Genomic DNA, 22316 nt, shown 5'->3' with positions numbered 1-22316 from the left:
ATTCAATCAAAGTATTTGTACTCACTTAAAGTCATTGTTTTCTGCGTAATTGTGTCATTCTTGTGTGTCGTGTAGAGAGTGCCAGTGAGATATTAATGTTTTTGTTTATATACGTTGAATTTTGAAGATGTGCGGAAAGAAGTCAATATAGAAAGATATTTTTATACGATGAGTTGGCTTCTTTGAGGTGAAACGAACCGACAATGAGAAAAAACGTGACGTAATGGTTCAGCCTGATTATCCTTTCAGACAGGGATAATTAGGGAAAGGAAAGCCAAATTGTTGAAGAATTAGACTATATAGAAATGTTTGATGTGCGGAATGTGATGATTGTTTGATATATGGTATTATATGTATTATATGCTATTTATGCTCAAACTCGTACTATTTCCGATCTTTGAGCTATATGTATAGCATGAAACAGCTCGAAGTTTATTTCTTTGTTTCGTTAGACTTTTTTCAATAATTACGGAAATGGTTTTATCTACGTCTTCCAGGTGCCCTCGTAATTTAAAAAGAATGGAACAAAGTAATCATGGCTGCCCATACCGCTGCGTGGCCGTGGTCTGACGCTGTCCGTGACGCGGCGCGTTCTCCTTGCCGGTTACCCACACTTCATAGCCAACCCGGATTGACGGCATGGCTGATGTGCCGTTGCACAAGGCCAAGAAAAAAATAATAATAATAAATTATAATAATTAGTTAAGGGTTTAAGTTGAGATAAAAAAGTCAGTGTCACGAGCGGGTTTCGAACCCAGGATCTTCGGCTTGATACACAGCTACTCTACCACTTGAGCTATCGTGACTTCGATCCCCTCAAACGTCGTGTAATCTATTTTATTCTCGGCGGCAAGTGCCCGATTCAAAAGGTGCATTTGAGATGGGAAGTTAGTGCTCGATGGAATCGAAGTCACGATAGCTCAAGTGGTAAAATAGCGGCGTATCAAGCCGAAGGTCGTGGGTTCGAATCCCGCTCTTGACACTGACTTTTTTATCTCAACTTAAAACGTTAATTAATTGAGTGATATTAATTGGTCAAGCGGACCACGAAAAATAGTGAATATAATAATTAGGCAGTCTTAATGCATTGTTTATTCTAAGCTGATAGTATGTTTTCTATTAAGTAGAGAGACAGTATTAGCTATTACGCAGCACCATCCTAGTCTTAGTAGGTTTTGTAGAAGCTCCTTGTTCTAATTGCTTTACCTTGTTCTATTTTTGGCTTCTGAGTAGCCAAAGCTTCTGTATAAATATTTTGCATATGTCCTGATAAATCTGACATATCTCTTTCATTGGCAAAACGGTTGTTAAACATCTCGACAGTAATAAAAATAAAAATTACACGAAAAATGTGGATATAACTTGTAGTAATAGTTGTAATAAACAAAGATGGTACACGTTGCAACTAGAGCATTTTGCTAACTTAAAACTATGCTTATATAGAAAATAATGTTTTAGACTATGCGCCAAGTATTTGACTACTATTTATAGAGGCGTTTAGACATTTTAGAAATAATTAAAACTAAGTGTAAAAAACATAAGAAAACTAATTTTAATTTTTTTTTTACTTGACAGTAGTTGGAAGAGATATGTCAAATTTATGAGGACATATGCAAAATATTTATACAGAAGCTTTGGCTAGACAGAAGCCAAAAATAGAACAAGATAAAGCAATAGAACAAGGAGCTTCTACAAAACCTACTAAGACTCCAATTTATTTTTGGATTTAACTTATTCCACAGTGACCAAATGTAAAATTTCATCTACAAAAAAGTCGGAGCTTAAATCTAACAAATTCAGTAGTTTCCAATTTAAAATTCAAATGACTTTAGCGATCATTAACGAATAGCGGACTTACATTTTCTAAGATTTTCTGTTAGTACAATTACCTTAATTTAATTTCGGTTTCGATAAATCCTGCCGGTTTAGCAGATCGTTTGAAATTCCCCTTTTATCTTCCCACGCGTTTAAGAGGTGTTCAAAGCCCTAACCGACCCCTGAAAATTGTTAAGGTGGTCGTCTTAAAGTATCCACCGGCTCTATTTATGTGGTAGTAAATTCCTTTAGTCGGTCGATGGATTCCTTGGAACGAAATCTCCTAAATCAAATCGAAATTGCAAGCCGAGCCACAATTTGTTCAACACAAAGACAACCCTTTTAATGTATGATCAAAAGCCACTAATGTTTATGTACGACTAAATATATATAAATACCGACTATCTTGAATTAAAATAAATATATTTTCTCAAGGAAAAATGCGCAGAAAATCATAGTTGCAATGTGCCAAAGTAAATATTTTAATAGCATGGCTGAATGAACTAATTTTGTAAGAATGGTAATAATAATAAACTGGTGAAACTTCATAGCTTTTAATTAACAAAGTCCCTTTAATATCGTTTGAGGATTAGGGCGAAGCCAAAATAAATTAACGACAAACTAATTATAATTATCTTTTGAACGGAATCGTAATCGATGTGGAATGGGGCTAATTGGATGTTAAAATTTACAGCCTCAATCGTCAATTGATATAAACGAATTAATGCCGAAGTTATTTGTGTAAAGTGTCTACATAAATAGTTAAGTCCGTAATTCCAAGAATGAGTTAAGTTGAGCCGATAAAGAAATTATATTCTCACGATATCTATTGTAACTAACTAACGAAAATCCTTTAATTAATTATGGTGAATCACTAGTACTTACTTAGATTTACAATTATATAAAAGAATTCTTTCAATTATTCACGAAACTGTTTGAATTTTTTCATTGTTGAGTTTACTCAAGCGTTCCTTCTTTGGAAACAATAAATAACTAATACTTGAATCAACAATATGCTAACTTCAAATCTATTATAAATCCGTAAAATACTTTATAAGATTGGCAGTTGGCACTATTTTGCTACGTGATTCACTCTTCACAGTGCGTGAATAGCTTTGCCATTTCAACCTTTCCATGGTAACATTTTGAACAAAATAGAAACTTTGATTGAATATAAAAAAATATTTATTTGCATTGTATAAATCCACTTTTTTCCACATCCTACATGTTTTTGTTAAATTTAAACAATGTTTGTAAACCCCAAGCCCTGAAGATGATCTCAATAAAGATCGAAACGTTGGCACGATAAAGAAAATGTTTTTCTGAAACCTACATCTCACCAGACCGCATCTCACGATTTCTGAATAATCATCGACAAACGGTCACTAATCATAACACATTTTGAACAAAAGATGGGTAAATGTAGCTAACACGTAAAGTTATTACGTACTTAATCCACAAAATTCTTGATTCAATACAAAATCAGACTAATTCCAGACAGTGCTGAAATCCTGTTATTTACTTGGGACTAGAATAGACTCTAGGAAATCACGTAGCCATGGACGGTCATTGTTGAATTCTTGCCTTTTTATTGAAGTATCTACTTACTGTACTTCTTGTTTGTTTGTGACATTAAATTATGAGCACTAGAATAAGAGGCACATATAGGTTCGTGGATTAGGTATGTAAATTGGATCGCGATGTCATCCGAGTAGGCTGTAATTGGTTTGTCAGCAGTGAGATTTGAGGGGCGTGCTGATTAAAAGAGTTAACTCACTTTACTCACCGAACAATGAACCACTCTGAAAAAAAAGAGTGGTAGATCTTATATCCCTACCACTCTGATACTATCCCTTCAGCTCTACTTTGAATTTAGCCTTACCACAACCAGTCAGGAAGTAAGTAGGTAACTTCACCCCGTTTGCGTCCGGCCATCGTCCAGCGTCTTCGCTCTCCTAATACACCTCGCCAGACCGTCCGAATTCCACCTTCAAGCCGGGAACACACTTACCCGATGCTACCCGACGCCTTGCCACGTTTTGGTGGGGTGTGCACATCTATCCGACGCAAGTACACGTCGCGTACATTCCACAGCGTTTATCACAATAATCACTATCACAATCGCAACGCAACTTTTGTTCTTAATGCACTATTTTGAGCAGAACCTTATAATAAATTTTCAGTTAAATTTCATGAGCATCTAAAAAATTGTTTATTTAACTTAATTGGTTTTAATTAACAAAAACATGTTAATTTTTGCACTTTTTACAAAAACTACAAATTGAAATGTGGAGCAGGAAATCGTCCTCGACCGGCGTCCTATAGCAATCGATAGGAAATTTTAATAAGCTTTCAATTCATTCAAACTACCACAAGACCTGTCAAATGGGAAGGAAAATTTGAATATCCGTGATGAGGTTATCGACAGCAGAAGCATTTCGCACTCCAAAAGGGCAAATTAAGGAAAAGTAAAAAATTGTCACTTCCTTGTTTACTTTTTGAAAAAGACCTCGGAAAGGAAGTACAGCGTAATATTTGAGAAAACAAAACAAAATTTATGCATTCTCGAAAATCGGACAGAGAAGGATCTGTTTTTTCAAGCAGATACATTCAATAACAAATTTATTAAAATTTTAAGCATTATAATGTTTTGTATAACATATCAATATAAAACGCACGATAAAGACAATAGAGTTTAAATAGTTTAAATAGCAACTAAATACCTCAATATCGAAGGTTCTTAATAGACAAATACCCAATATTGGTTGTTTTGTGGTTAGAAACTTTGTGGCCGATCTCCCAGTTCAAGTTCATTCTATTTAAAATAAAATCGGTTTGAAGCCCTTCACTTAACTCACAACTTTAAGTTGGCGAAAGGCAAAACGCATTTAACTGACCAAACCACAGGTTCATCGCAATCCAGATTTTAAAGGGTAAACTTACAACTTATGGTGATTTTTTTTTAATCCTAAACAATAATTCGACAATAAATTCCAATGAGAGCAATGTTAATACTAGCGAAATACTGCAAAAAAGATTGAAACGCTGTTACTTTTTTGTCAAAGAAAAAAGCCTATAAATCCATGAAAATATTATTCCACGTTCCCCTCGATGCCTTTGAATGCAAAACCACTTTGGAATGCATACATTACTCGTTCTATCTGCTTAAGTATTCACGATTTTTTTTTTCATTCTGCCGAATGATATTTTTTAAAATCCATGTATGCCGTTGAAATGTGATTTCAATATTATAAAAAAAGCGAAAGAAATTAATTTTTTTGGTTACTGTTGTTATAGGAATTGACAAGATATTTGGACGAATATCACTCACTATAATTATTTAGTTTGTCTACAAGATGGTGAACTATTGTCCAACTGATCTGCATTTGATCTCTTTACTGACACCATTTACTGTCCCTAGTTTATGTTTCACCTCATAGCGTTTTGGCTTCACGCCATCTTCATTGTGAAAATGTCGTATTCCTTGTCTGTGCGGGGCTTTGTAATATTAAATTGTGAGGTTGTCGGTAGGAGGCGTTCCAGCCGGATGGTTAGGTCGGTTACTTTTGTTGGCCTGCTTTCTATAGGAGCAAGGCACTTACAAGTACTGACATCAAGTGTCGGAAAGTTAAGTAATTAATTAAGTTATACTTCAGATCCCCGTTACTCGCAGTTTTTCTTGTTTCGTTGTATGCTTCTGCCTTTCGGTTGTTTCTCTCTTCACAACATTTGCAAGAAAATTCTTGGATTGTTTATGTCCAATGAGTGAATTCCACTGTTTCTTCCTTTGCATTTTGTCATTTTGCCTAAGGTATGTATTGATGGTGTGAATTCCTATGCTACAAAAGTGTTCAGGTCATATCAGCTTTATAGTAGCCCTTTCCTTGCAAGGTCGCCCGTTCTCCTAGCCCTCTACAGCCACATGCCCTGGACCCAGCAGAAGGTGACTGTTTTGCAGATCTAACGATTATTCACGATCTTTGTGTTAACCTTGCTATGTCTTGTTAGATCGAGAAAAATGATGACGTAAACATGTAAAAATTTGCTAGTTAACATTGTTCGATCTAACAGGCTAGGGCCAATGTTAGATGTTAGGTCGAAAATGTAGTCACATTTCTATCCGTTAGGGCGAAGGTAACCAACATGGCAGCCATAAATTTAACAGCTGTTTTTGTTTACACGTATTTTTATTTTCAAATACGTATTAATTAAATCAGACCTATATATTTTTTTTTAATTTCTGACCTGTCATTATACTCTCACAAACCTTCAACGGCTGTAATAGCTTTTTTTTATAGATTTTTTTTCCCCTGCAAGTTATAATTACAATTTGCTATTTCCATTAGAGAAACTTAATATAATTTTTAAATAACATCATTTTAATCGCAATAAAAAAATTGATTTTTCCCATTACCGAGCACAGGTTAATCATGTTCAGATCACTTGTTTTATATTTTACCAATTTTATCAATATATACAGTTAGATTTTTTTTAAACTGATTGTAGGAACTGAAACTAGAATAATTTTTTTAATGGATCACACTGTTGCCAACTTTCTGTCCCAACCATCTCAACAAATACATAACCAACTTTGACATTTATTTTACTCCCGTCAGTGAAAATATGATAACACCTTTGGAGGTTAGATCATTTTTGTTAACAATAGGGGTATTCACCATCTTTGTGTTAATCCTGTTAACTCTGTTAGGTCCTGTTAGATCGAGCAAAATGATGACGTAGTCTTGTAAGATTCGTCTAGTTAACATTGTTCGATATAACAGGCCAGGGCCGATGTTATGTCGAAAATGTAATCACTTTGCTATCCGCTAGGGCGTAGGTAATAAACATGGCAGCCATGAATTTAACAGCTGTTTTTTGCTTACACGTATTTTTATTTTCAAATACGTATTAATTAAATCAGACCTATACATTTCGTTTTTTTTTAGTTCTGACCTGTCCTTATACTCTCACAAAACTTCAAGGGCTGATATACCTTTAATTTTGGTTCTACCAATCGGGGGCGTTCACGATCTTACTGGACATTTCTCTATTTGAGTTAACACGAGTTAACATTTTTCAAATATTTGAAAATACCCCTCTTATCTATATTTAATTTTGCAATTCAGCTTCACATTTGAGCTAATGATGTTTGAACTACTGGTCAATCTGATGTGATAGTTATATTCTCATTTTTGACTCTTTGTTCAAGATTCTCAATTGAATGTATTTCAGCCATAGGAAGTATTTTCCCATGATTTCTGAGGACATGGTTTCAGAGTGGAACAATCCTATCCTCGTAACTTCTTGAGTTCCAGATCCATCCTAGTATCAGCAGATGGTTTTATCTAAATAAAACTGATTTAATTTATATTTACACAACTTTAAAACATAAACAATAAATAATTTTATTACTTAATTTCCAACGGCTTTCTTATAATGAAACTGAAGTCACTGCTATCTGTTAATTTCTTACTAACATAACATTTTTATAAGTTACAAAGTTAGTTAATTACCGAGTCGCATTATGTTAGATGTTCAATTAACTTAGCATGTTTGAGTTGAATAGTTGAGCATTGCTCGTCAATTGAGCCTACAGGAAGTGTCAACTTCTTCCGCCCCAACCACTTCATACAGTCTTAAGGGTGGGCGGGTCTGCCTTCCACACACAATATAATTAATTGTAAACACAATTTTCCGACTTAGGAATTATCTTCATTGTTTGGGGCCATGAAGTGAACTTAGAGTTTTACGATTAAGCCTCTTATTTAAGATGGATTATAAGTTAAAGCAAACTTTTTATGATTATAACGGGTCTGCGGATTTTTAATCTCAAAAATAACAAAGTTAAGAATTTACTTTGGAAATAATTTTATTTATTGATTATGCTGAATACAATTCCTTAAGTTGTGGTGATTTTAAACAGCTGGGTTTATGACAAGTAAAAAATTAGCATGTATTAAAATGGGATAGTACGAAACTTAATGTAATTCTTAACATAAGTTTTTTTATGAAGATTAATATTAGTGATTAGTGTTTTTTTGTTACAATAAAGAATCATTTCTCGGTCATACAAAAGAACCATATATCATATTGATGGGATGTTAAATTATTTAATGTAGATAAATAGTTCAGTATAGAAATTTATTAGGTGTATTAAAGGAGGTTTGTTGTAAGCGGTAGTGTCGATGGTATTAATAACATCAATAGTAATTGCGGTAAATTACGGTTTGAATGGGCAAATTACAATACAACGTCAATACAAATGTAAGCGTTTGAATGAACTGATGTCACCCGATTGAACATGAAGTCGTTTTGCTGCTTTACCGTCTGTCTTGACACGGCGCATTTTGGCTTCAGGCCATCAAAGGATGTTTGGTTCGTATTTGCCCACCACAGGCTACCAAATTCGCACTTTCCCGGCGTTTATGCTATTCGCTGAGATCAATACGGTGGTTACTTTTTAATATCTGAATTAACTTTTCTTCGATGAAAAAAAAAGTATTATTACCGCACACAGTCAAAAGGTGAGATTGTACTAAGAAATAACATATTCAATATCTACATAAAAATATATAATATGTTTTATGAGTTTTAAATTAAAAAGTAAGTTATACTCCACATCGAAGGTGGATGTAGGCCTGCGAGCCGGTGAATAAATTTAAAAACAGAAAAACTTCTACTTCATACTGAAGACTATAAAAAATCACTACAAACAAAAATAGCAACAAAAAACTATTAAAAAATGCACCATCTACAAACTATGAAAAAACAAAAATAAAAAAATAAAAAACAAGAAAAAAAATTAAATTAAAACAGAAAACAGCACGAAACTCTAGACAATAAAGCGGGAAACACCCGATGCAACGCTATGCGACGCTACCAGATGCCACCCAACGCAAATCCAATGTTCAGTTTTACATAAGATTGTATTAACCCGTGCACACCTGCCCGATGCCACGCAACGCTACCCTACCCTACGGTCTGCGATCCCTACAGTCCACATTTTCGTCGGGTAGCATCGAGTACAGTCGAAGACAAAAGAACAAAACACTCAGATTTTTATTCATACTACAGGTATTATCGTTACATACATATTTATTAAAATATAAACCAAATTAAGTGAGATCAAAACTTTATTAGTTTTTATTTAAAAAAAAATAATTTTAATGATTTAGCAGATAATGGATCAAAACACCAGAATAAGATTTATTGATATAATGAATTAAACTATCAATTTATTACATGCATTTGCTCATAAAATTTAACCAAAATTTAAAACACGATTTTGCTCATAAAATTAACTAAAAATTTATTTCTTGGATTTGCTCATAAAATTTAACTAACAATTTATTACATGGTTTTCCTCACAAAATTACACCATTTTCGTCCAGAGCGTCAGAACCGGACACTCATATTTTTGTAGTTTATTTGAAACTATTTATGTGAAATTTTATCGTTATATTAATTACAACATTCCTATTTTTATGTAAACCAAATTAGGCGAGATCAAAAATTCGTAAGTTTTTTATAAAAACTATTTAATTATGATGGTTAGCAGAAAATTTATCAAAACACCGGAATAAATTTATTTAAAACAATTATGTTTAACAAACAATTTATTAAATGGTTGGGCTCATAAAATTTAAGTAACAATTTATTACGAGGTTTTGCTCGAAATCGTGCATTAAGAACAAAAGAGGCGTTGCGATTGTGATAGTGATTATTGTGATATACGCTGTGTGACTGTACGTGACGTGCGGTGACGTCGCATAAATGTGCATACCCTACCAAAACGTGGCAAGGCGTCGGGTACGTTCTCCGCTTAACGGTGTTTTAGAGTGAAATATCAATGCGGAGAAATATAACATATTCATTGTAGAAACTAAGGAAAATAAAATATCGGTTCAAATATTGTCTATGATTCTGCAGAGAAAATGACGGGAAATCAGATTACGCCACATAAAACAAGACTTTAATATAAAATGCACTAAAGGGATGAAAAATTAAAGCGAGAATTAAGAGATGTACAAACAAATAAACATAAATGGAAAACTTGTAAATCACAAACAAGCTCACATTCATACACGACTTTCACGCCACTTAAAACACTACATACAAAAAGCAAAAGTTTATAAGAAAACATCAGGGAAACAACTAACACGCGAATAATAACCGACAATAGAGGATGTCGTTGCCGTCGATTGCCGGTTACGCAAAGTTTTACGTGTTGTCACGGTGCTTATCTCTGTAAGGTCCCGGGTTCGAATGCAGGTCCGCTGGATACTTACAAATGGTAACAAAAAAAATGCTGATGCCACGGGGGCTGATATGAGTTCTGCTCTTGCGGACCCTCGTTTAAAAAAAGGGACGGTTAGAAACTCCTCCAGTAACACCCAACGCAAAGCATATAAGCCTTACTCAGACAACAAAATAAACAGTTCCGACTGTTGAAGGCCCAATGCCGAAACGCATTATCATTAAAATCAAAACCGCGAGGGTAAACGAACCCAATATGTATCCTTATACTGACCGTATTAATAAATTATAACTGCAAATATTGAAAAATCCAGAGTTAACTAGGCTCGGTGGGTTAACTAATTTCCGATATCAAGAACTAGTTATCACTTAATTATATAGACCAAATTATAAATTACAAAATAAATAGCAACAAGTGATGTGGATTATTGAGAGGTCTCTGGGGTGGTGAACATGTAATTTGTTCCGTTACCAATCATGATGATTTATCTGTTTTTGCGAGTTTACACTTTCTAACGCACTGAAGTTGCCCAAATTGTTTTGAAAAATCGATAAACCAAGGATTGGCAGACCAAAATGATCAGAAACGACCAAATTTCACGCTTATTACGCCTTGAAAATCCGTTTAACAATATCAGGTGATTTCACGCCTTAAACCTACATTTTTTTTCAGAAGAGCAATAACACTAATCATGGATATACATATATACAAATGTTCAGAAGTAACAGTAATCGCTAAGAAAATTAGTTGTTCAAAACATGTGAATTTCAAAACAGTTTCGTAAGAAAGAAAAACCACGCTACAAAACATGTTTAGGCATTAAGAAGGTTAAGAAAGTAAGATACCTATATTTAGTTACCAATCACCTTGGCATTTCCGTCCTCGCTGAATTTCAAACAGCCAGACGCGTTTTGACACTTCGCCATTTTGCAGATGAAGAAATCATCCAAACACTGAAGTCGGCGAAATGCCAAAATCCGTCTGACTGACAAAATTACGTGAGGATAGGCAGATCAATATGGTAGGTAACTATCAAGCTATAGGCTGGATACCACGAGAGACAGAGAAAATAGACTCGTTGAAGAAAGAATCCACATAATTGGAACAATGTTGTGTTTCACAGGGGAAATGAATAAAAAGGTCCATGAATGTTAATATTGCGAATCCCCGAACATTGACGCATATTTTTGAGCGAAATGAAAAATTAAATGCAGTATATTAGATATATTGAAATATACGGCTCAAAACATAGTCGGTTACTAGAAGGACTCCAGAGAGGACCTCTAGGACCTCACAATGCAGTAATACTGAATATTAAAACGATAGATCATATAAGAAGCAGATCGAGAAGACAGAGGTCAAGGTAGAATTGTGTGAGGGAGGGCAAACAGACCATAAAACGATCAATTGAATTCCATTAACCAAGCATAGAGAGGAATTCAGCCACAGGAGGAGATGGAAAGACGAGATTGTCGAATTTACTGGACACAATTGGCAATAGGCATTGGAAGAGAGAGAGAGAAACCTCCAAGGAATATAATTTAATGAAACTATAAAATTATATCTATCTGTATTTTGTACTGTGCAGTGTAATATATTTTTCCTCTGAAACATGGTATTTTTCTATTTAATTTTAAATTACTTTACTAATATATTTACTTATTTGCTTATTTTATCAAAAATGGCCAAACTCAATTCCAAATCCAGTAACATAATATTAACAGCCTATAACTGAAAATCTAACTCTTAAAAGACAATTTCCAGCCAAGATAAAGAAAAGTTGCTAGTCGAATTCAGAAAGTTGGCGGACAATGTGGGTAAAGAAAATTGCTGATGGGGATGGTTCGACAACTTTAGAACCTAACAATTTCGACAGTAGGCACGATTTTATCTTCTATTCCAGGGAACAGAACAGATAGATTTAGCATTGTTTTACTTAGACAGCCAAAGCTATCGAGCCCACTTTTCGAGCCATAGTTTCTCGAGTAAAACCATGAAAGAATTCTTAAATTTTCAAGATAAAACGGTTGTACATGCAAAACGTAGTTTGTTATTTATATAAGGAAGATGAAAATACGTCATCCCTCGAAGGAGTAGAATAATAGAGTGCGGCTTTATAAAATGACATTGTTTTAGAGTTTAACTTTTGATTCCCTTCTTTTCCATAAGTCCTGGCGCGCTACAGCGGACCGCTTATAAATTAGATTCTGCTCTGACGAATACACGAATGGTTTTCTTCGGTTTAAATAAAATAATAATCACAAAAAATGCTTCATGAGAGATGGAATATTCATCCTCCAGTGGTGAAACATTTGTCTAGGTGCCAATACTTAAGACAGGAGTAAGCAATTATTATTTTACATGATAAATTAAAATTATATTGATTTCATTCACTAATTTCGTTGTCCGCTTGACCAATTAATATATTACAATTGCTTAAGGTTTTTAGTTGAGATAGGAAATGGTCTTTAGTCAAAAATGGCAAAAAGGAGGGAAAATTCAAAAGGTGGGGTTGAGGCGGGAAGTTGGTGTCCGAGTGGATCGAGGTCACGATAGCTCAAGTGGTAGAGCAGCGGAGTATCAAGCCGAAGATCGTGGGTTCGAATCCCGCTCGTGCCATTGACTTTTTTATCTCAACTAAAAATCTTAATGAATTGTATTATATTGATTGTAGCACGAAAATTGTTATTTTATAAACTTTATTGGTATTATTTTCCACAAAGCTCGAAATATATTACAAATTGTATATAGCGTATATAGCGTGTAAAAAATGCAAGAAATACCAAAAGGTAAATAAAACAATTTAAATAAAAATCGATACAACAAGACGTTTTGTAAAATAATAATATAGAGCATCGATTTTTTGGTTTTCACCCCCATTTTTTTGCAGTTGAGCTATAGCGGATTTGAAAAACGAAACTATGAAAAAATTGCAGAATTTTGTTGTTTCATTTTTTCGAAAGTCCTTCACACTACCATTCATCTCTTACCGCGGGTCGACTGACCACCAGACAATTTTCTTCGTTTTCTCTATTTTGTGGGTTAATAGGCATATTCTCATAGGACGATTACGTTTTTGAATGTAGGAAACATCCTCCCTAAATTTTTGAAACAGATTCTTCCTCCTACGCATGGCGCTATGTCCATGCTGGATGGAGGTCCGGTGCACAATTCCAAAATAGAAAAGTGTTTCTTGGATCAGCGATTCCCTAATCGGTGGTCAGGCACCCCTTTTTAAATCGGGTTTAGGGAAATTTATATCCCATGAATGGCCGGCAGGAATTACGAGAAAGGATCTAGGAAGCATGTAGTGAAAATGACGGGGTCTCTAGTACGAGCATTAACGGATAAAACGAGCAGGGATGTCTACGAAAGCTGAAGCTAGTTTAAAGCTTGTATTTAATTTTCTAGCATAACGTAGGGGGGGAATAAGAGTAGTCCAAATCTAACAAAAAAGCTTTCCTTTAATATACAGCTTTCTTCAGGACAAAATTTTGTGCTCAAAGAATGAACATAAAACCATGGTTTTTGTCAAGAGAATTGCAATACTTGTTATCACGTGGGAGATTCTTTGACTGTGCCACCAACTAATAACTAACACTTGTTACATGGATTTCTTAAAAAGTTAAAAAAATTATCACAGCCTGATTATGGAAACCTTATGCATTATAAATAGTTGAATAAATAATATTTTAATTTAGATAATTACATAATTAATCCTTTTATAAATAACAAAACATGTATTCGTAAAATTCCCGATGGGGGGACTTGTCCTATTCTAAAATCCCATTGTATACTATACTCAAACCATTTATATCAGTTTTTAAATTGCACGAATTGCTATCCTAGTGAATCGAGGTTCTTCAGTTATCGACCAACTTTGATTATAATCTGGTTTGGGATGATATTATTCTATGTGGCGAATTATTATGAAAATCACTCATCAGAACATCCATTTCTTTTTTAATCCTATCAAAAGTCCAAATACACTTTTTGATCTCTATGTTCAAACTCACTTTTTTCATTCTATTTACATCTTTAAATACTAAGTAATGGTTCTTTTTCAATTGGTGTAAATAAGTATTTAGAATTATCCGGAATATATGGTGGATAGATAGCATGAGATCTACATTTTAATAGAAAACATCTCTGTGCTTTACACATCAACAACATCTTGTTAGTATTGAAATACAATTTTAACTTCACACTAATTGTCGCACCAAATTCGCGTCCTATGTCGTTGTAGAATGGCATGTCTAAGGCTGACCCAGCAATTTACTTTATAATCAAATAATTATTCAGAAATCGTGAGATGCTGTCTTGTGTGATGTAGGTTTCAGAAAATAATTTTCTTTATCGTGCCAGCGTTTCGATCTTTATTGAGATCATCTCCAGGGCCTGGGATTTACAAACATTGTTTATAATTAACAAATACATGTAGGGTGTGGAAAAAGTGAATTTATACAATGCAAAAAAATTTATATTCGATCAAAGTTTTTCTACTCACGCAGAAAAACACTTTGAGTTAGAAGAAATACTTTGATCGAATATAAAAAATATATTTTTTTTTTTGCGTTGTATAAATTCACCTTTTTCCACATCCTACATGTATTTGTTAAACTTAAACAATGTTTGTAAAGCCCAAGTCCTGAAGATGATCTCAATAAAGAGTGCCAAAGTTTCGATCTTTATTGAGATCATCTTCAGGGCTCAAAATGTTTGTCTTCTTTGAGTGTGCAATTTTTGCGTGTCGTGTTGACTCTTACATTGGCACGATAAAAAAAAATGTTTTTCTGAAACCTACATCACACCAGACCGCATCTCAAGATTTCTGAATAATCATTAACTAACGGTTAATAAACACCACACATTTATAATCAAAGTTGGTCGGTAACTGAACAACCTCGTAAATTGCAGGGTCAGCCATAGACATGCTTTTCTACAACGACATAGGACGCGAATTTGGTGCGACAATTAGTGTCAAGTTAAAATTGTATTCTAATACTAACAAGAAGTTGTTGATGTGTAAAGCTCGTAGATGATTTCTATTAAAATGTAGAACTCATCTATCTATCCATCACATATTACCTAAAATTTTAATACTTATTTACACCAATTGAAACAGAAGGAATTACTTAGTATTTAAAGAGATGAATGGGATGAAAAAAGTGAGTTTGAACATAGAGATCAAAAAGTGTATTTGAACTTTGATAGGATTACAAAAGAAATGGATGTTTTGATGAGTGTCTGTGACATTATCAAATTCAAAACAATGACTTTTAGCATGTTAATGTTTCGATCACGCAGTTCCAAGTCCTTCTTCCTCATCACATTCAAATTTATGTTGACGCACTTGTTCAGCCATGTATTGTTTGGTTTGACCATAATATGCTACAGGACAATTTTTATATATTCAAGACAATATACATTTGATTTTTGTGAAGGAGGTTCTTTAAATTTCAGTTTGGTATAGAAATTTTTTCCTACCTTATTATTGTACTGTCAAACAATTTTCACACCTTCTGTTTTTCTTTCTAATACATTTTTTAATTCGTTTGAACTTTCACTGGGATAAGTCCATATCTCCACATGTTCAAAACCATAAAACTCTATATAGATAAATTGCTTGAATTGCTAGAAAACTTGACATAATTCAACAATGCGCTTTATTTATTCAACTACAGTAATGCCTCACCTAAGATAACTTCATTACAATATTATTTATAGTTTAAACGTTTTCGTTGGTTGTCCTTTAGTTCCAATAAACGGTCTGATTTTTTTCTTAGTGGTGCCAACGTTTCGATCGTTATTTCGTATTGAGAGTGCCCATGACACACAAGAACGCCAAATCTCCACAGAAAACACTTTGAGCCCTGAAGATGATCTCAAATAAAGATCGAAACGTTGGCACGATAAAGAAATTTTTTTTCTAAAACCTACATCACACCAGACCACATCTCAATCTCCAAATAATCATTGGCTAACGGTTGTGTGTAAACACCACACATTTTTTTATATTTATGTTTTTGAACTCTGCTATTAGCATAACTGCGAAAAAATGTGGTAAAAGCCTGAAAGATCTATTATGTTAAAAAATGTATCTTACGAAATCCGCAAAATATTTCGATGAAAAAATCAATTTTCATAAAAAAAGACGTAATTTAAGAATATGTAGAAAAAACACACACCTGAATTTGAAAAAAAAAGTTGATTGAGACATCCTGTATATCCGTGTTAGAAAAAAAGAGTTTTTAAATCAAAATAAACACCTTTCTGTAAACAAAGGGGGCTACGATTTAATTTACTCCATAGAAAAGCCAGCAATAATTTTCTAAACTAGCTTTTCCGGCAGTTAGACATAACAGAGAATGGATGTTGTAACATTCCCCTTAGTGGAGATATTAGGTTTTAAACCGTTTCAATTTAAGGGGTGGCATTTTATCCGAACCGGAAAGTTTTACCCCCTGAACGGTTCTAACACCCGTGGAATTAAACGAGGCGAATTCGAAAATAGCTGAGATACTCACTTTTCCGAAACCCATTTTCCAACCAAGGGCGGAGGAAAGATGATCTCTGTCATCTGGTCCGCTTCAGCAACGCGTTCTTCCAATTCGTCGCACGACGGACTCGACAAACCTGGAAAAAAGATATGATGATTATCATTAAACAAAAATCAAATTTTATGAACTCAGTAATAAAATATGTATTTTTTATTTGACACGGAATCTTAGTAAGACTATAAACTGAATCTCTTTGGTTTACACAGTATTTAAACTATGCGACATGTTTGGTAGCCACAGAAAGACTTAATCGACAAACCACCAAAGAACGACGATTTCCTTTTACCCACTTCGCCCCTTCCTGATCAATACTGCGATCATAAAAACCTTCGACAACAAAAGAAAGAAAGCGAGGACAGTCAATGACAGGTTTCCCAAGAGAAAAGCCCAAAAACCTTGTTACGGGTTAATGAGAGAAAAAATCCTGCAACAAAACGTGGAATGAGTTTAACGGGAATGGATTCGAAAAATAGGGAGGGACAATCGTCTTTTTTTTATAATCAAGAATCCGGCGGAAATTTACAGAAAATGCCGGCCATTTTTATTTTTCAAACTCATTTGAAACAACTATTTTAAGAAATTCTCAGTTTTTATTAGTAAAACAAATAAAAAATAAAATGAAATAAAATAATTTAAATGAGGAAGTTTCCATTTGTAACTTGTTGAAAATAAATACGTTTCAGTTACTAGGGGCATATCGGGGACGAATTCCCAACTAGAGAAAATTAAAAAAAAAAATAGAGATTGTAATTGGATTTAGGAAATTAGGGACAATCGTCTCTTGCTTTTATATTGAAGAATACCGCGGAAAATTACAGAAAATCCCGAAATTTTATTTATACAACTCTTTTGAAACAACTATTTAGAAAAATTCTCAGTTTTTAATAGTAAAATAAAAAAACAAAATACCCATTTTAAATGAGGAAATGTTCATTTGTAACCTTTTGAAAATAAATAAATTTCAGATACAATAAGGGCATATTGGGAACGAATCCCCACCTACTGAAAATTAAAAAAAAATAGAGTTGGTAATTTGATTTAGGAATGTAAAGACCAGTTGTGAGTATCCATTCTATTTCCTTACGTCAATCTGTCTTTTTAAAAAAGAAAAAAAAAATTAAACATTTTTGCCTAAAACAAAATCTCAATTTAATTTAAATCTAAATTTAATGTCAAAATAAACTTGTTTTTATATTTTTAAAAGAAAAGATGTGTTTTGTTCGCTATACACGACATTAATTTTAGTCGTTGCTTAAATGTTATTTTATTTTATAGTTTATAATAAAGTTTGGCAAACATCAATTTCTTTTAATTGTTTAAGGTTTTATTTATTCAATTAAGACTCTGGGACCATGTGTTCCCAAAGGAAACCAAGGTTGCGCCCATCCTTAACACAAAATGCTAACCAACGTGACACATACAGGAACACACTTGCCCGATGCAACTCTCTGCGACGATTCCCGTTGGTACCCGATATTACCCGGAGCAAATCCAATGTCCAATTTTTCGTAAAGTTTTATTACCCCCACGCACATCTGCCCGATGCTACGCAACGCTACTCTACTCTACGCTCTGCAATCCCCACTGTCCAGATTTTCGTCTGGTAGCATCGTGTACACTCAAAGACAAAAGAACCATACACTCATCTTTTTATTGAAACTATATGTATTGGTGTCGTTATATTAATTACAACATACTTAATTTAATATAAACCACATTTACTGAGATCAAAAATTCATTAGTTTTTATTTAAAAAAATTAATTTTAATCGTTTGGTAGATAATTGATCAAAGCACCGGAAAACCATTTTTCGATATAACGAATTTAACTAACAATTTATTACACGGTTTTATTCATAAAATTTAACTAACAATTTATTTCATGATTTTGTTCATATAGTTACAGGATTTTCGCCTAGTAGCGTCAGTACAGGACACTCATATTTTTTGTAGTTTATTTCAAACTTGGTATATTCAAATTGTTTATGTAATTTCGTCGTTATTTTAATTACAACATTACTATTTTAATATAAACCAAATTAAACGAGATGTAAAATTGATTAGTATTTATAAAAATTATTTAATTATGATGGTAAGGCAGAAAATTTATCAAAACACCGGAATAACTTTATTTAAAACAATTAAATTTAATTAACAATTATTACATGGTACTGTATATAGTTTATGTGTGTTTGTGCTGTGCTTGTGTTGTGTCTGAAGTGTTTGTGTCGTGTTTGTGTGGTGTTTATGTTAATACATTAGGATGAACGTAATTTATTTGCGTGAAAGGAAGGGGTTATTTACCCCACCTCGAGGAATGTCGAGTACTCTGGGGTGAGTGTGTGATGTCTGGGGAGCAAAAGTAAGTTATTAGCGCGAATGGAGTGGGTTCGGCCCCGCCCCGAGGAATATCGAATACTCTGGGGGAGTGAATGTGACCAGACTTTTATGTTAGTATTGTATGTTGTTTATATTTTACTCTGTTGGAATGAATGTAATTTAAGCATGAAAGGAAGGGGTTTATTTACCCCGCCCCGAGGAATATCGAGTACTCTGGGGGAGTGAATGTGACCAGACTTCTATGTTTGTGGCGATATATATGTTATGTATTGTATGTTGTGTATCTATTCTTAAATTGACAACCTGAGGTACTAACAAGAGGCTAGCTTTTTAAAATATACAAGTAAAAGCAGAGAGTCAGTAACCAGATCGAGATGCTCAAATGGCTGCAGTTCAATACAAAATACGCGAGAAAGACAGGAAAGAGAAGGAATACATGCGGAATATATATATATATATATATATATATATATATATACATGGTTCAGCTCAAAATAATACATTACGAACGTCTTATTAACGTTACATATGAACCTTGCGATTGCGTTAATGATTTGTGATACACGCTTTGTGACTGAACGTGGCAGATGAGCACACCCTACAAAACCTGACAAGGCGTCGGGTAGCATCGGATAGCGTAGCGTAGTGTTGCATCGGGTAAGTTCCCCGCTTAACGGTGTTTAGCATCAAATATCAATGCGAACACATATAACAAATACATTGAAGAAACTAAGGAAAATAAAATATCGGTGCAAATAAAGGCAAAAAGCGGTTGATAGCTTCTTAGCCTAACTAAGGCCTCGGGACAACGAGTCCTTCATCAAACCTTGTCTTTTTTTAAATTTCTGTTTTTATCTAAACCTAATTTTTGCCAACGACATTAACCTACTTCAAACAATCTATTGATGATACTTATCATTTAGTTTATTCTCACAGTTTATTATAAAATTTATATAATGTATTATCTTTCTTCATTATACTATATTATTAAATTCATTAGATTTAGTGGTCCGATTGACCAAATAGCATCTTTCAATTAATTACATAATTTAATTAATTGAAATACTATATTATCTTTTCCGAGATAACAGATAGAATAAAATGGTCTGCAAGTGATTTTAATTGGATAGCGTTAATTTGTTTATGGTGATTCATGATGTTTAAAACTATTGTATAGATAATTCGTGTGTTGGTGCAGAATCGATTAAGCATTTTCATTAATTATCTCTCCTAAGGATATTTTGGCAAACTAATCGACTAATATCTCAGACTTTTTACCGACTAAGGGTCAACGTGCTTTCGTTGAAAATAACAAAAGATGTCTTTGAACCCTAGAAGGAAAGAAACTCTAATCTGAGAATTTTACCTCGGATTACATTATCTCCCGGATCTTCCATTAATTAAATAGAGTTTTTATACGGTCGATTAGTCTAGAAATTTAAATTAAAAACGACAGTATCTCCTATATTTATCTTTTCGTACGGTCAAAATGTTTATTTTCTAACTAATCGATATCAAAATTAGGCATATCCAGGTTTTCATCTTCTAGGCCACACCACAACCTTGCTCCCTTCCTCGTCAATCTTTTTGTCATTCAAGCCTACTAACAATAGAGGATTTAATTCTTCACATGTCGTTTTGGTACATTATATAAATTTGTCACCAAATATCAATCTGTATAAACTGAACTGCTAAAAATGAATTAATCCAGCACCCATGCGTCCGAACTCGACATGCTTACAAATGGGCGTTTTTCCAAAACACCGGCACCCCTAGGGTTCATATAACCGTGTAGTTGAAATACCCTCGTAAAAAAAAGAACAGAAAAAAAAACGAAAATATATTTTTATGGACATCGGCAGCTGAATGTTTAGGGCGTTAGAGTCTCCACTGGTAGACGCCACAATCTTGGGTTCGATTCCCACCGTCGCCGTTGGAATTTTCTTTAACCCCTTCTTCCATATAAATCAACCGGCACAAGGACTGTTCTCTGCCTGATTTTTCTTGATTTTAGAAAGAAATATAAAATAATGTTTTCAAAGCTCTCTTGAATTATTTGCGGTACTTTCCTTATAAATTGTTATTCAGATATCGTGAGATGCGGTCGGGAGTGATGTAGGTTTCAGAAAAACATTTTCTTTATCGTGCCAACGTTTCGATCTTTTATTGAGATCATCTTCAGGGCCTGGGATTTACAAACAATGTTTACATTTAACAAATACATTTACGATGTGGATAAGTGAATTTATACAATGCAAAATATATTTTATATTCAAACAAAGTATTTCTACTCACTCTAAGTGTTTGTCTTCTGTGTAATTGTGCCATACTTGTGTGTCGTGTTGAGAGTGCCAGTGAGATTTTGCTGTTTCAAACAATAATAATATAATATATAAATATAAAATATATTTTGCATTGTATAAATTCACTTATCCACATCCTAAATGTATTTGTTAAATGTAAACATTGTTTGTAAATCCCAGGCCCTGAAGATGATCTCAATAAAAGATCGAAACGTTGGCACGATAAAGAAAATGTTTTTCTGAAACCTACATCACTCCCGACCGCATCTCACGATATTTGAATAACTATCGATTAACGGTCACTAATCTCTACACATTTCCTTATAAAGCAACATAATATATTCAAAAGATCATTTCTTTTTTCTGTCTGCAGGTCGTTTCTTAACAAATTGGTTTGCCTATCCAAAGAGTTTTCTTCAGTCACAAAAGTCCTGTTTCACCGTGTTCTTATTTAGTCACATGCTTTTATATGTCCATCGTGTTCGTATTTAGTCATTTGCTTTTTAAATAAAGAGTTGTTGATTTTTGCATTAATGGGTTTTCTGTTTTCTGGTTGGAAGCAAATGACATTTTTTGGTTCTTTTGAAACACCAAATCTAATAGCAATTACAATTAAATTTATTGTATAGAATACTTTTTTACGATGTTTGCTTTTAAAAGTTGATTTAATTGAATACCGTTACTTTTACACCAACAAAATTAAATTGTGAAAATGAAATGCGTTTCACTATATTTTTTGTTGATGTCTATTGCAAAAACAGTTAAAACAACACTAATTAGTGCGGCCCTTTTCTGCCCAGCTTTACCAATGGCCAATCAAAACTTTTGTTCTGCTGATGATGTTGTCAGGGGGAGGGGTTGTATATGTACAATTCTCTACTAAAACATTTTATTTAATCAAATCCTGAAGACTTTGTATGAGTTACATTTTTATGTTTGAACATAGTTTATAAATATAAAAGAAGATTTTATCCAAACATTAGTCATTTTCTCAAGTGAATCTTTCTTATTTCTCATCGATAGTAAATTAATCTAACGGTTC

General features: G+C 33.6%; 1 protein-coding gene across 1 annotated transcript in view; it reads right to left on the bottom strand.

The window, feature by feature from the left end:
- LOC106669076 (protein APCDD1-like) overlaps window positions 1-22316 on the bottom strand; it is a 653476-nt gene that overhangs the window by 323552 nt on the left and 307608 nt on the right. The window contains exon 2 of the mRNA XM_014398337.2: window positions 16600-16708. Within this exon, the coding sequence (XP_014253823.1) occupies window positions 16600-16708 (109 nt within the window). The remainder of the gene's footprint in view (window positions 1-16599; window positions 16709-22316) is intronic.

This window comes from Cimex lectularius, unplaced genomic scaffold (genome assembly GCF_000648675.2).
Source record: "Cimex lectularius strain Harlan isolate CLEC.00 unplaced genomic scaffold, Clec_2.1 scaffold53, whole genome shotgun sequence".
Taxonomy (NCBI): domain Eukaryota; kingdom Metazoa; phylum Arthropoda; class Insecta; order Hemiptera; family Cimicidae; genus Cimex; species Cimex lectularius.
Note: the sequence above shows the minus strand (reverse complement) of the source record. Positions and strands in the feature narration are given on the sequence as shown.